The sequence below is a fragment of the Nerophis ophidion genome, linkage group LG08 (assembly GCF_033978795.1).
Source record: "Nerophis ophidion isolate RoL-2023_Sa linkage group LG08, RoL_Noph_v1.0, whole genome shotgun sequence".
In the NCBI taxonomy this organism is placed as follows: domain Eukaryota; kingdom Metazoa; phylum Chordata; class Actinopteri; order Syngnathiformes; family Syngnathidae; genus Nerophis; species Nerophis ophidion.
The window spans coordinates 75386545-75401903 of NC_084618.1; the positions used below are offsets into that span (position 1 = coordinate 75386545).

The 15359-nt window shown below is 35.9% G+C and overlaps 2 protein-coding genes across 2 annotated transcripts in view; one reads left to right on the plus strand and one right to left on the minus strand.

Moving 5' to 3' along the window:
- The window catches only part of LOC133558463 (dual specificity phosphatase 29-like), a 29768-nt gene extending 16400 nt beyond the window's left edge, over positions 1-13368 (minus strand). Inside the window, exons 1-6 of the mRNA XM_061909846.1 lie at positions 13185-13368; positions 12886-13109; positions 4806-4995; positions 1060-1076; positions 776-911; positions 488-705 (exon numbers count right to left, since the gene is read on the minus strand). Of these exons, the coding sequence (XP_061765830.1) occupies positions 488-705; positions 776-911; positions 1060-1076; positions 4806-4995; positions 12886-13109; positions 13185-13312 (913 nt within the window). The 5' untranslated portion in view covers positions 13313-13368. The remainder of the gene's footprint in view (positions 1-487; positions 706-775; positions 912-1059; positions 1077-4805; positions 4996-12885; positions 13110-13184) is intronic.
- The window catches only part of samd8 (sterile alpha motif domain containing 8), a 50248-nt gene that overhangs the window by 12171 nt on the left and 22718 nt on the right, over positions 1-15359 (plus strand). The gene's annotated exons all lie outside the window — the stretch shown is intronic.

Here is a 15359-nt window from a genome sequence, read left to right on the forward strand (position 1 = left end):
TTTGAATGGTTGACCAAATACTTATTTTCCACCATCATTTACAAATAAAGTCTTTAAAATTCCTACATTCCGTCTCTCACAGTTGAAGTGTACCTATGATGAAAATGACAGATCTCTGTCATCCTTTGAAGTGGGAGAACTTGCACAATCCGTGGCTGACTAAATACTTTTTCGCCCCACTGTGTATTAAAAAATATATGCAAAAATAACCCATAAATACTGTTAAATATTGTATTTTGATATATATTATTATAATGTTGTTAACGTAATATTAGATAGTACTTTATTTATTCCGTCAGGAGAGTTCCTTCAGCGATCCTGTTCTGTCTCCCTGTAATGTTTGTCTGATCTTGAATGGGATTGTGCTGAAAATTGTAATTTTCCTGAAGGAACTCTCCTGACGGAATAAATAAAGTACTATCTAATCTATCTAATCTAATATTCACACATTGGTTCAATAATGAATTAAAATAAATAGAAAAGCTACCGTGCGGAGCCTTGAGTCCTTTGTGAATGAAGTCGGCGGCGGGTCGGAAGTAAACATCCAGGTCAAAGTGCGTGGAGTCGTCGGCAGGAATGCCGCAGTACTCAAAGTCCTTGCCGTAGAATCCCTGGTTCCCGATGCTGCCTTTCTTGGAGTGCGCGGCGTTCAAGACGTGAGTTATCCCCAAGCGGACCAAGGCCGTCTTGGTCTGAGCCACTGACCTGGAAGAGAGGGGTCAGAGGTCACGGCCCGCCTTTTAAAAAACGCGCAGGGACCGTGCGGCATACTTACACGTTACCTATGTAGATGTTGGGCCACACCTCGTCGATCTGACCCAGGCGCAGTTTGCACGTGTCCAGAATGTTCTGCAGGTCCTTCACCGTCAGGTATTCTTTCTTTTTACCTTTGCGGGCCCACATTTTCATTCAAATCCTGCCTGGTGGATGGATTAGTTCTCCTCCACTCCCAGCTGGGAATGATTTGTCCCAGCAGGTGCTTGCCTGACTGCTGTCACCGGACACGTCCACAACCCCCCCCCCCCCACCCCCCCCAAAAAACCCACCCCCTCCACTTACCCCGTTGCACTAAATAGCTGTCACGGGACACAACATTAGGTACACCTGCCCCCCGTGCACAATCGCGATAGAATTTATCCCGACAAAGACGACAACTTCAAAAGTAATTGGCCACCTGCCTTGACTCACATATGGACTTGAAGTGCCATCCAATTCCTAACCCATAGGGTTCAATATGATGTCGGTCCACCTTTTGCAGCTATTACTGCTTCTACTCTTCTGGGAAGGCTGTCCACAAGGTTGCGGAGTGTGTTTATAGGAATTTTACACCATTCTTCCAAAAGCACGTCGGTGAGGTCACACACTGATGTTGGTCGAGAAGACCTGGCTCTCAGTCTCCGTTCTAATTCATCCCAAAGGTGTTCTATTGGGTTCAGGTCAGGACTCTGTGCAGGCCAGTCAAGTTAATCCACACCAGACTCTCTCATCCATGTCTTTATGGACCTTGCTTTGTGCACTGGTGCACAGTCATGTTGGAAGAGGAAAGGGCCCGCTCCAAACTGTTCCCACAAGGTTGGCAGCATGGAATTGTCCAAAATGTTTTGGTATCCTGGAGCATTCAAAGTTAATTTCACTAGAACTAAGGGGCCAAGCCCAACTCCTGAAAAACAACCCCACACCATAATTCCTACTCCACTAAATTTCACACTCTGCACTATGCAGTCCGAAATATAGCTTTCTCCTGGCAACTACTAAACCCAGACTCGTCCATCGGATTGCCAGATGGAAAAACGTGATTCAACACTCCAGAGAACGCGTCTCCACTGTTCTAGAGTGTAGTGGCGAAGTGCTTTTACACCACTGCATCCAACACTTTGCATTGGACTTGGTGATGTATGGCTTAGATTCAGCTGCTCGGCCATGGAAACCCATTCCATAATGCTCTCTGCGTACTGTACGTGGGCTAATTGGAAGGTCACATGAAGTTTGGAGCTCTGTAGCAACTGATTTTGCAGAAAGTCTTTGCACCGGCATAGCTCGGTTGGTAGAGTGGCCGTGCCAGCAACTTGAAGGTTGCAGGTTCGATTCCCGCTTGTGCCATCCTAGTTACTGCCGTTGTGTCCTTGGGCAAGACACTTTACCCACCTGCTCCCAGTGCCACCCACACTGGTTTAAATGTAACTTAGATATTGGGTGTCACTATGTAAAGCGCTTTGAGTCACTTGAGAAAAGCGCTATATAAATATAATTCACTTCACTTCACTTCACACTTCAGTGTTGTGGCCGGGGAGAATGTTGTTTCCATGGCGACGTCACACTACAACGAAGGACAGGGAGAGACGGACAGATAAGAAATTCCGAGCTCAAAACACAGCAGCGTGTGATGGAAATAAAATAAATGGATTATTTCCATTTATAATATGCAAATAATTGTATTTGTCTGATCTCTATCTGGTAATCATTTTTATTTTCTATAATTACCAGACCTAAAAACATTTTTTAAGAATGTTTTTTGTTATTAAATATGTTTAACATATTTAACTTTTAATTTTCACTTATTTATTATTACGATTTTTGTTTATTTTTGTATGTTTATCAGATAATCATTTTTATTCTTTATAATTACTAGAATTAAGTATTTTTTCTTTAAATGTTTGTATGTGTTCAACATTTTTATTGTTTGATTTTTTAATACTTATTTATTATTGCTATTTGTATTTATTGTTTTATATTTATCTTACCTTATAATTACCAGACCTAATAAAAAACTATTTTATAAAAAATTGTTTTTTATTTTTCTATATGTTTAACACCTTTATTGGTTTGTGTATTATTACTTATTTATTATTACTATTTTTATTCATTGTTTTTTTATCTATTTTTTCTCTCCTATAATTACCAGACCGATGTACATTTCTTTATAATATTTTTTATTTCTGTATAAGTTTAACATCTTTATTGTTTTGTTATGCATTTATCATTAATATTTTAGTGTATTGTTTCATGTTTATCAGATAATCATTTTTATTTAATTACCAGATATAAGTAGTTTTTTAATAATGTTTGTGTATGTTAAACATCTTTATTGCTTGATTCATTAATACTTATTTATTATTACTATTTTTATTTATTGTTTTACATTTATCTGATGATCTTTATTTTCTATAATTACTCTACCTAAGTATTTTTTTTGAATGTTTATTTATTTATGTATATATTTATGTATATATATATATATGCATATGTATATATATATATATATATATATATATACATATACATATATATATATATATATATATACATATATATATACATATATATATATATATATATATATACATATACATATATATATACATATACATATATATATATATATATATATACATATATATATATATATATATACATATGTGTGTGTGTGTGTCTTTAACGTCTTTATTTTTTTGGTTTATTATTACTAATTTATGATTACTATTTTTATTATTTTGTTTATCTGATTTTTAATTACCAGACCTAAGTAAAAAAAATGTAGAATGTTTTTTATTTTTGTATGTATATAAGATATTTTTTTTATTATTACTTATTTATTATTACTATTTTTACGTACTGTTTTATGTTTATCATATAATCATTTTAATTTTCTATAATTATTGGACCTAAAGTTTATGTATGTTTAACATCTTTATTGCTTGATTCATTAATACTTATTTATTATTGCTATTTTTATTTATTGTTTTATGTTTATCTGATCATCTTTTATGTTCTACAAATACCAGACCTAAGATGTTTTAAATGTTTTTTTTTTCTGTGTGTTTAACATCTCTATTGTTTTGTTTATTACTTATTTATATCATTTGTTTATTGTTTTATTTTTATCTGATTATAATATCGTATTTCTTTAATGACCAGAGCTAAGTAAAAAAAAGGAATGTTTTTAGTTTATTATTATATTACTTATTGTATTTATCTTTTTATGCTTGTCTGAAGATTATTTAAATGTTCTTTTATTACCAGACCTAAGGAAAAAAAATGTTTTTTTTTAATATTTTTCTTTGTGTTTAACATCTTTATTGTTTATTATTACTTATTTATCATTACTATTTTTATTTATTGCTTTATGTCTATCGAATAACAATTTTTACTTTCTATAATTACCTGACTTAAGTAAAAAAAAATTAAATAGAATGCTTTTTTCTATATGTTTAACATCTCTGTTGTTTTTTATTCCTTATTTAATGTACTTACATACAGTAATTGATTATTCGTATTGTTCCTAAGAATGACTTGTATGTGAGATTTTTTAATTAGAATTTGCATTTTTATGTTGTATATTTTTTGGAATATATTTTATTTTGCAATTGTGCCTTTTTTGGTCGATTTTTTTTTGTTTTCAAATAGTTAATACATGCAATTTCGAGGGACGACAAATCAAATCAAGGCATATATATATATATATATATATATATATATATATATATATATATATATATATATATATATATATATATATATATATATATATATATATATATATATATAAAGGATATTATACTGTACAAATGTATATAATATCAAAGAATATTATACAATGAAAATGCCATATTTGGTGTCAATAAGTGCCTTGAGGTGAGGAGTATTTCCACTTATCAAAGCTCATATTCCATAAAGACGTCTTTTATTGTCGTATGTACAATGTCAGAGGTCAAATGTTTACGTAAGCAATCAGACAACATGCGTTATGTTCAAATAGGAACTACAGTATGTATGTATGTATATATGTACAGTATGCATGTAATAACTATGGCTGGCGTAGTTTGACTTGTAAGGCACAGAGCTGCTTGAGGAATCCTTTATTGGGGAAAATCCAGCGGCGCTCTTTGACCTTCAGTATGGCGTCCGTCAGCGTGCATGCGTGACAGATCATGGAGTAGGACAAGAGCAGAGCTGCGGACCTACTCACACCTGCTGCACAGTGCACCAACACAGCAGCTAAGGGGTTACAAATAATGAGAAGAAGCAAGAGAGGTCAATGACGGTGATAACAAGTATTATAATACATCCCATTTAAAACAACTTTATTCTTGTATACTTGTTTATTTAAAGGCCTACTGAAATGAGATGTTCTTATTTAAACGGGGATAGCAGGTCCATTCTATGTGTCATACTTGATCATTTTGCGAAATTGCCATATTTTTGCAGAAAGGATTTAGTAGAGAACATCGACGATAAAGTTCGCAACTTTTGTTCGCTAATAAAAAAGCCTTGCCTGTACCGGAAGTAGCAGACGATGTGCGTGTGATGTCACGGGTTGTGGAGTTCCTCACATCTGAACATTGTTTACAATCATGGCCACCAGCAGCGAGAGCGATTCGGACCGTGAAAGCGACGATTTCCCCATTAATTGGAGCGAGGATGAAAGATTCGTGGATGAGGAAAGTGAGAGTGAAGGACTAGGAAAAGGAAAAAAAAACTAGACGGCAGAGCGATTCAGATGTTATTAGACAAATTTACTTGGCTAATTCTGGAAAACCCCTTATCTGCTTATTGTGTTACTAGTGTTTTAGTGAGATTATATGGTCGTACCTGTACAACCTGGAAGTCGGAGGGGTGTGGTGACCAACAGTGTCTCTGAGGGAAGCCACGTTTCTCGACGAGGCGAAGGCAGCCGATGCTTCCTCCACGGTGGAAGCATCCGACGGTCGGGGGCCGCCGGTGGGAGGAGGCAAGAGAGTCCGCAGCTGCCTCTTTGACAGGCGCAGGAGGGACGACGCAAGCTCTCCGCTCATGTCTATGGTAAGAGCCGACTTATTACCACTATTTTTCCACCGAAACCTGCCGGTCGACATGTGGTAGGGAACCATGTTCGCTTGACCGCTCTGTTCCATAGTAAAGCTTCACCGTCATCTTTCGGGAATGTAAACAAGGAAACACCGGCTGTGTTTGTGTTGCTAAAGGCGGCCGCAATACACCGCTTCCCATCTACGTCTTTCTTCTTTGACGTCTCCATTATTCATTGAACACATTGCAAAAGATTCAGCAACACAGATGTCCAGAATACTGTGGAATTATGCGGTGAAAAGAGACGACTTATAGCTGTGAACGGTGCTGGACGTCATACCGCGACATTTTAGCATGATACTTACGCGCAAAATTTAAAATTGTAATTTAGTAAAATAAACCGGCCGTATTGGCATGTGTTGCAATGTTAATATTTCATCATTGATATATAAACTATCAGACTGTGTGGTCGGTAGTAGTGGGTTTCAGTAGGCCTTTAAAATAAGTTCAGTTTTTCTTCTTGCCTTTATTTTGAAATTACAGCTTGTTTCCTTATTTTTTACATGTTTGTCCCATATCTGTCTTGACAGCTTTTTTTTTTCCTCATAATATCACAACTTTATTCTTATAAATGTTTCACCTATTCTAACTCTATCGTTGTAGTATTAAAACATAACTTTGTTCTCATGTTACAATTTTTTTTTGTTATACAGTATACACGCTTTGTCATGTTTTTTTTTTGTCCTCATGATTTTATTTCCATTAAAGAAAGGTTTCTTTGCTGTTCTAAATTATGATCTTTTTTCTTGTTAAAATTTGTATTTTTCTTATTTAATTGCAACTTTTAAAGGCCTACTGAAAGCCACTACTACCGACCACGCAGTCTGATAGTTTATATATCAATGATGAAATATTAACATTGCAACACATGCCAATACGGCCTTTTTAGTTTAATAAATTGCCATTTTAAATTTCCCGCGAGGTATCCTGTTGAAAACGTCGTGGAATGATGACGCTTATGTTGACGCGTGCTTGTAAGGTCATTGGTTGGAGCGGACGTATTAGCCCAGCACCACTTACGGCTAAAAGTCGTCTCTTTCAATCGCATAATTACACATTAATTTGGACATCTGTGTTGCTGATTCTTTTGCAATTTGTTCAATTAATAATGGAGACGTCAAAGAAGAATGCTGTTGGTGGAAAGCGGTGGATTGCAGCTGCCTTTAGCACCGAAACACAGCCGGTGTTTGTTTGTTGTGAAGCTTTAACACAGAGCGGACAAGCGAACATGTTTCTCTACGTCAACCAGCAAGTTTTAGGATGGTAAAATTGTGATATTAAGTCGCCTCTTACCGGAGACATCAGTGGATTATGCGACCTCCTCCTGCAGCTCAATAAGGCATCTCTGATCTTGGCTCATCGGCCTCTCTTAGAGACACTGGCGTTCACCGCAGCCATCCGGCTTTCAGGTATGTCTTTGCAATCTCACTAACACAATAAGCAGATAAGGGATTTTCCAGAATTATCCTAGTAAATGTGTCTAATTACATCTGAAACGCTCCCACGGCCGCCGACTGGAGCCATCACCTTTTCTTTTTTTTTTTGTGCTTCACTCTAACTTTCCTCATCCACGGATCTTTTATCTTCGCTCAAATTAATGGGGAAATTGTCGCTTTCTCGGTCCGAATAGCTCTTGCTGCTGGAGGCCATGATTGTAAACAATGTGAGGATGTGAGGAGCCCTACAACCCGCTACTTCCGGTACAGGCAAGGCTTTTTTATTAGCGACCAAAAGTTGCCAACATTATCGTGGATGTTCTCTACTAAATCCTTTCAGCAAAAATATGGCAATATCGCAAAATAATCAAGTATGACACATAGAATGGACCTGCTATCCCCGTTTGAATAAGAAAATGTCATTTCAGTAGACCTTTAATGTTTATTATTTTTAAAAACGCCGTTTTATTTACTTTTAGCATATAACCTTCCTTCATAACTTCACGATATATTAAATAGATTAAATATATCCATTAAATTACAAGTTTGTCAAGAGGACTTTATTTGCGTACTGTAAATAGGTAAACGTTTTTCTTGACATATATTTTTCTCACATTATTGCAACTTTATATGTTTATATTATTTTTAAAAGCGCTCAAAAAAATGTGAACATTTGTGGCCCACAGCTACTTTTTTAAAAATTATTTAGAATAATATTTTAAATTGTTTTTATGTTAAACATCTTTATTTAGTTTTTTTAATTAATAAATATTTCTTATTAGTATTTTTATTTATTGTTTTTTGTTGTTTTTTTTTAATATAAATACCAGATTTGTCAAGCCTACCGCTTCTTTTTTTTTTAAACGGCCCGCTAAGCATTTTGAAAATATTGTTACTAAAAAAATAACCAGTGGAATGAAAGAACAAACTGTTTTTTTCTTCTTTAAAACGACGAGTATTTATTGTACTGGTTTTGAAAGTGAAAAATATCAACATGGCTCTCACAGACTTTTTTAGTGTCCATTAGGACACTCAAAATTGTAACAAAAATTTTTTTTTTTCGACAAACCTGCTGTAGCCTGTATTTTATTTTTTGTATTTATCAGTGTATAACTTTTTTCCATAATATAACAAATGTATTTGCATAATAAAGTACCAGGAATTCTGGAAAATCCTGGAATTTTTTTTAACATGGAAAAATGGTAGTTTGAATTTTCAGGATGGTGGAATGTGTTGAATAAGAATTCCGGGAAAACCAATAATTTTTCCAGTTCAAAAAACAACTTTGTTTTTTTGTCCTGATTAAGAGGAATGTTTTGACGGTGGAACAGTTAAAATGCGTTGAAAAATGTGGAAGGAGTAGTTGCCAGAAAAAAGGATGAAAATATGGCTTTGGAAAACCCGGAATTATGGGATATCCTGAATTTTTTTTTTACTTTGAAAAAGGGTAGTTTGAATTTCCAGAATGGTGGAATGTGTTGAAGGTGAAAGAGTTTCAATTGGTTGAAAAATGTGGAAATAGTGAAAGTTTGAAAAATGGCCACCTCATTTTAAATGGGAAAAATGTCCCGGAAAATTGTGGAATTTTTTGAATTTGTCAAGGGGAAGCCCGCGATTCCCGAATATGCTGAACAGTTTGAAGTTGGAACAATTTGAATCGGATGAAAAATGTGGGAATTGTGGAACTTTGAAGACTGTCCCAAAGTTTTGAATGGGAATTTCAGGTAAAGCGGGATTTTTTTTGAAAATGGAATGAAAAACTTGAATATTCCTGAATGAGTTGAAATGGTTGGTGTTGAAATTTTTCAAATCGGTCGAGAAATGTTGAAGTAGTAACATGTTGAATTGAAAATTGTATTCTGGGAAAACCGGGAATTTTTCCAGTTCAAAAAACAACTGTGTTTTTTACTCCTGATAAAGAGGAAAGTTTGGAAGGTGGAACCGTTAAAATGCGTTAAAATGCGGAAAGAGTAGTCGCCAGAAAAAAGGATGGAAATATGGCTTTAGATTTCCCGGAATTATGGAAAATCCTGGAATTTCTTTTAACTTGGAAAAAAGGTAGTCAGAATTTTCAGAATGGTGGAATGTGTTGAAGGTGGCATGGTTTGAATTGGTTGAAAAATGTGGAAATAGTGAAAGTTTTAAAAACGGCCACTTCATTTTAAATGGGGAAAATGTCCCGGAAAATTGGGGAATTTTTTGAATTTGTCAAGGGAAAGCCCGCAATTCCCGAATAGGATGAACAGTTTGAAGTTGGAACAATTTGAATCGGATGAAAAATGTGGGAATTGTGGAACTTTGAAAACTGTCCCAATGTTTTGAATGGGAATTTCAGGTAAAGCGGTAATTTTTTTGAAAATTGAATGAAAAACATGAATTTTCCTGAATGAGTTGAAATGGTTGGTGTTGAAATTTTTCTAATCGGTCGAGAAATGTTGAAGTAGTAACATGTTGAATTGAAAATTGTATTCCGGGAAAACCAGGAATTTTTCCAGTTCAAAAAACAACTGTGTTTTTTTCTCCTGATAAAGAAGAAAGTTTGGAAGGTGGAACCGTTAAAATGTGTTAAAATGTGGAAAGAGTAGTCGCCAGAAAAAAGGATGGAAATATGGCTTTAGAAATCCCGGAATTATGGAAAATCCTGGAATTTCTTTTAACTTGGAAAAAGGTAGTCTGAATTTCCAGAATGGTGGAATGTGTTGAAGGTGGAATGGTATGAATCAGTTGAAAAATGTGGAAATGGGGTATGTTTGAAAAATGGCTTTCATTTTAAGTGGGAAAAATGTCCCGGGAAATCTGGGATTTTTATTTAATCTTTCAAGGGATAGCCCGCGATTCCCGAATAGGCTGAACAGTTTGAAGTTGGAACAATTTGAATCGGATGAAAAATGTGGAACTTTGAAAACTGTCCCAATGTTTTCAATGGGAATTTCAGGTAATGAAAATGGAATGAAAATCTTGAATGTTCTTGAAGGAGTTGAAATGGTTGGTGTGGAAATTTTTCAAATCGGCCGAAAAATGTTGAAGTAGTAACATGTTGAATTGAAAAATGGTATTACGGAATTCCTGGAAAACCGGGAATTTTTCCCGTTCAAAAAACCACTGTGTTGATTTGTCCTGATAAAGAGGAAAGTTTGGAAGGTGGAAACGTTAAAATGCGTTAAAATGTGGAAGGAGTAGTCGCCAGAAAAAAGGATGGAAATATGGCTTTAGATTTCCCGGAATTATGGAAAATCCTGGAATTTCTTTTAACTTGGAAAAAAGGTAGTCAGAATTTTCAGAATGGTGGAATGTGTTGAAGGTGGCATGGTTTGAATTGGTTGAAAAATGTGGAAATAGTGAAAGTTTGAAAAATGGCCACCTCATTTTAAATGGGAAAAATGTCCCGGAAAATTGTGGAATTTTTTGAATTTGTCAAGGGAAAGCCCGCGATTCCCGAATAGGCTGAACAGTTTGAAGTTGGAACAATTTGAATCGGATGAAAAATGTGGGAATTGTGGAACTTTGAAGACTGTCCCAAAGTTTTGAATGGGAATTTCAGGTAAAGCGGGAATTTTTTTGAAAATGGAATGAAAAACTTGAATGCTCCTGATGAAGTTGAAATGGTTGGTGTTGAAATTTTTCTAATTGGTCGAGAAATGTTGAAGTAGTAACATGTTGAATTGAAAAATGGTATTCCGGGAAACCCGGGAATTTTTCCAGTTCAAAAAACAACTCTGTTTTTTTCTCCTGATAAAGAAGACATTTTTGGAAGGTGGAACCGTTAAAATGCGTTAAAATGTGGAAAGAGTAGTCGCCAGAAAAAAGGATGGAAATATGGCTTTAGAAATCCCGGAATTATGGAAAATCCTGGAATTTTTTTTTAATTTGGAAAAAAGGTAGTCTGACTTTCCAGAATGGTGGAATGTGTTGAAGGTGGCATTGTTTGAATTGGTTGAAAAATGTGGAAATAGTGAAAGTTTGAAAAACGGCCTCTTCATTTTAAATGTGAAAAATGTCCCGGAAAATAGGGGAATTATTTGAATTTGTCAAGGGAAAGCCCGCGATTCCCGAATATGCTGAACAGTTTGAAGTTGGAACAATTTGAATCAGATGAAAAATGTGGGAATTGTGGAACTTTGAAGACTGTCCCAATGTTTTGAATGGGAATTTCAGGTAAAGCGGGAATTTTTTTGGAAATGGAATGAAAAACTTGAATGTTCCTGATGAAGTTGAAATGGTTGGTGTTGAAATTTTTCAAATTGGTCGAGAAATGTTGAAGTAGTAACATGTTGAATTGAAAAATGGTATTCCGGGAAACCCGGGAATTTTTCCAGTTCAAAAAACAACTCTGTTTTTTTCTCCTGATAAAGAAGACATTTTTGGAAGGTGGAACCGTTAAAATGCGTTAAAATGTGGAAAGAGTAGTCGCCAGAAAAAAGGATGGAAATATGGCTTTAGAAATCCCGGAATTATGGAAAATCCTGGAATTTCTTTTAACTTGGAAAAAGATAGTCTGAATTTCCAGAATGGTGGAATGTGTTGAAGGTGGCATGGTTTGAATTGGTTGAAAAATGTGGAAATAGTGAAAGTTTGAAAAATTGCCACTTCATTTTAAATGGGAAAAATGTCCCGGAAAATTGTGGAATTTTTTTAATTTGTCAATGGAAAGCCCGCGATTCCCGAATAGGATGAACAGTTTGAAGTTGCAACAATTTGAATCGGATGAAAAATGTGGGAATTGTGGAACTTTGAAGACTGTCCCAAAGTTTTGAATGGGAATTTCAGGTAAAGCGGGAATTTTTTTGAAAATGGAATGAAAAACTTGAATATTCCTGAATGAGTTGAAATGGTTGGTGTTGAAATTTTTCAAATTGGTCGAGAAATGTTGAAGTAGTAACATGTTGAATTGAAAAATGGTATTACGGAATTCTGGGAAAACCAGGAATTTTTCCAGTTCTGATTAAGAGGAATGTTTGGACGGTGAAAATGCGTTGAAAAATGTGGAAGGAGTAGTCGCCAGAAAAAAGGATGGAAATATGGTTTTAGAATTCCCGGAATTATGGAAAATCCTGGAATTACTTTTAACTTGGAAAAAAGGTAGTCTGAATTTGCAGAATAGTGGAATGTGTTGAAGGTAGTATGGTTTGAATCCGTTAAAAAATGTGGAAATGGTGAAAATTTAAAAAATGGCCAATTCATTTTAAATAGAAAAAATGTCCTGGAAAAAAAACGGGAATTCCGGTAAATCTGGGAATTTGGGGGATTTTTCAAGGGAAAGCCTGTGATTCCGGAATAGTCTGAACATTTTGAAGTTGAAACTGTTTGAATCGGGTGAAGAATGTAGAAAGTAGAACGCGCCAAAATGTGGAGAAGAAGAAAAACCATATGTGTGTGAATACATTCACACAATTATTGCTTTACCTTCCCTTATATGGATGATGTTTTATTTCCGTAAAACAGCACTTTTTATGTGATAGAATACCAGGACTTTATTTTCATCAAATTCCGATTGATCATTTCTCCAATACAACCTATTTCATTTGATATTGCAATTTTTTGTCTTGTTAAAGTATATTTATATCATCATTAGGTTGTGTTTGGCCGACAGCGACACAAACCTCACCTTTACCTCCGGCCGTGCAAAGAGCGTGGCGGATGAACTCTGCACACGGGAAGAAATACGGCGAAAGGTCAAAGGTGGGCGAGTCGTCTGCAGGCACGCCGTAATAATGCACGCCGTCTCCGTAGTAACGTCTGCTGCCTTCACTGCACCGGCTGCCGTGTGCTGCGTTCAAGACGTGTGTAATTCCCAGCTTCCACACCGTGTAGCGGTCATTGGCTGCTGACCTTTTAAACCATAGAGGCAAAAGTTTTGGGGTTTTTAAAGCAAGTTTTATTCATATTATGAGGCAGAAGACTCACATGTCACCAAGGAACAGACCAGGACTAACTTCATCCACATGATTGCCAAAACGTTTGCCTCCAAACAGAACTTTCTGCAAGTCTTTCACACGTGGACTCTCCTCCATTGCTAAATCAGTCTCGTGCATTTCTCAGGTCGACTGACAATGACAGCTGAGTGTGTGTGTGTGTGTGTGTGTGTGTGTGTGTGTGTGTGTGTGTGTGTGTGTGTGTGTGTGTGTGTGTGTGTGTGTGTGTGTGTGTGTGTGCGCGTGCGTCTAAAATTAATCACTGATGACCCATGTTCTAAACACTGTCCAGTCCTTTACAGTCGTTTAGTTTCCCCCTTCTAAATATGCCAGGATGACGTTAATATTATGTGGGAAAAAAAGGAAATTAATTTCTGATATTACAAAAAGAAATTCCTCATTATGACGATATGGTTAATTATTGACGAAATTAACTCATAATATTATGAGATTAAAAAAAATTCTCAAGAGATTGTGAGGAAAAAAACTTGTAACAATAGGGGGGAAAAAGTTGTAATATTGACAAAGTAGAGGAAAAAATTGTAAAAAAAAAAAAGTTGAAAAACTCATTTGACGGGAAATACCAAAATAAATGTAATATTGTGTTTTAAAAGATATGACTACATTTGTAATATTGTGAGGAAAAAAATTGAATAAAGTACTAACCAAATGAGCATATTTAGGTGGAAAAAGCTGACTTATGACAACAATAACAATAATGATTAAAACATTTTTTTTGAAATAATTTTATCAAAATGTTCTGGTTTTATGAGAATAAAATAAAAACAAGAATTGTTTTGATAAAGTGTTAGTGTCAAAAGAAAAATGTATATTAACTAGAAGAGGCAATTCCTGAAGGAAGTTGAAGTGAAATGCTGACTGAATGTAGGAATAGTTTGAATGTTGAAAAGCTGACGCTGAACAGAAATGCTCACGGAACATTGGATCTTGAAATAGTTGAAATGTGGAAGTGAATTATATTTATATAGCGCTTTTCTCTAGTGACTCAAAGCGCTTTACATTGTGAAACCCAATATCTAAGTTACATTTAAAGCAGTGTGGGTGGCACTGGGCGCAGGTGGGTAAAGTGTCTTGCTCAAGGACACAACGGCAGTGACTAGGATGGCGGAAGCGGGAATCGAACCTGGAACCCTCAAGTTGCTGGCACGGCCGCTCTACCAACCGAGCTAAGTCATCCCTATTTGCAAAATTCAACACATTTCCTTCAAAATCATTTCAATCAAGGGGACATTTAATTTTGTTTTATATATATATATTTAGTTTTGCGTTTTGTAATCCAACCATAACTTAGATTACTTGGAAGAAAAAAGGTACTATCTGGCAACAGATCCAGGCATATTTAAGAGGTCGAAGTCAAAAACTCTTACAAAATAAAAATAAAAAGTTGCTAAAAAGTTGTGGGGCGGCATAGCTCGGTTGGTAGAGCGGCCGTGCCAGCAACTTGAGGGTTGCAGGTTCGATTCCCGCTTCCGCCATCCTAGTCACTGCCGTTGTGTCCTTGGGCAAGACACTTTACCCACCTGCTCCCAGTGCCACCCACACTGGTTTAAATGTAACTTAGATATTGGGTTTCACTATGTAAAGCGCTTTGAGTCACTAGAGAAAAGCGCTACATAAATATAATTCACTTCACTTAAATAGCATTAAAAGATTACAGTTGGTACAAAATGCGGCTGCTAGACTTTTGACAAGAACAAGAAAGTTTGATCACATTACACCTGTACTGGCTCACCTGCACTGGCTTCCTGTGCACTTAAGATGTGACTTTAAGGTTTTACTACTTACGTATAAAATACTACACGGTCTAGCTCCATCCTATCTTGCCGATTGTATTGTACCATATGTCCCGGCAAGAAATCTGCGTTCAAAGGACTCCGGCTTATTAGTGATTCCCAAAGCCCAAAAAAAGTCTGCGGGCTATAGAGCGTTTTCATTTCGGGCTCCAGTACTCTGGAATGCCCTCCCGGTAACAGTTCGAGATGCCACCTCAGTAGAAGCATTTAAGTCTCACCTTAAAACTCATTTGTTTACTCTAGCCTTTAAATAGACTCCCTTTTTAGACCAGTTGATCTGCCGTTTCTTTTCTTTTTCTCCTATGTCCCACTCTCCCTTGTGGAGGGGGTCCGGTCCGATGACCATGGATGAA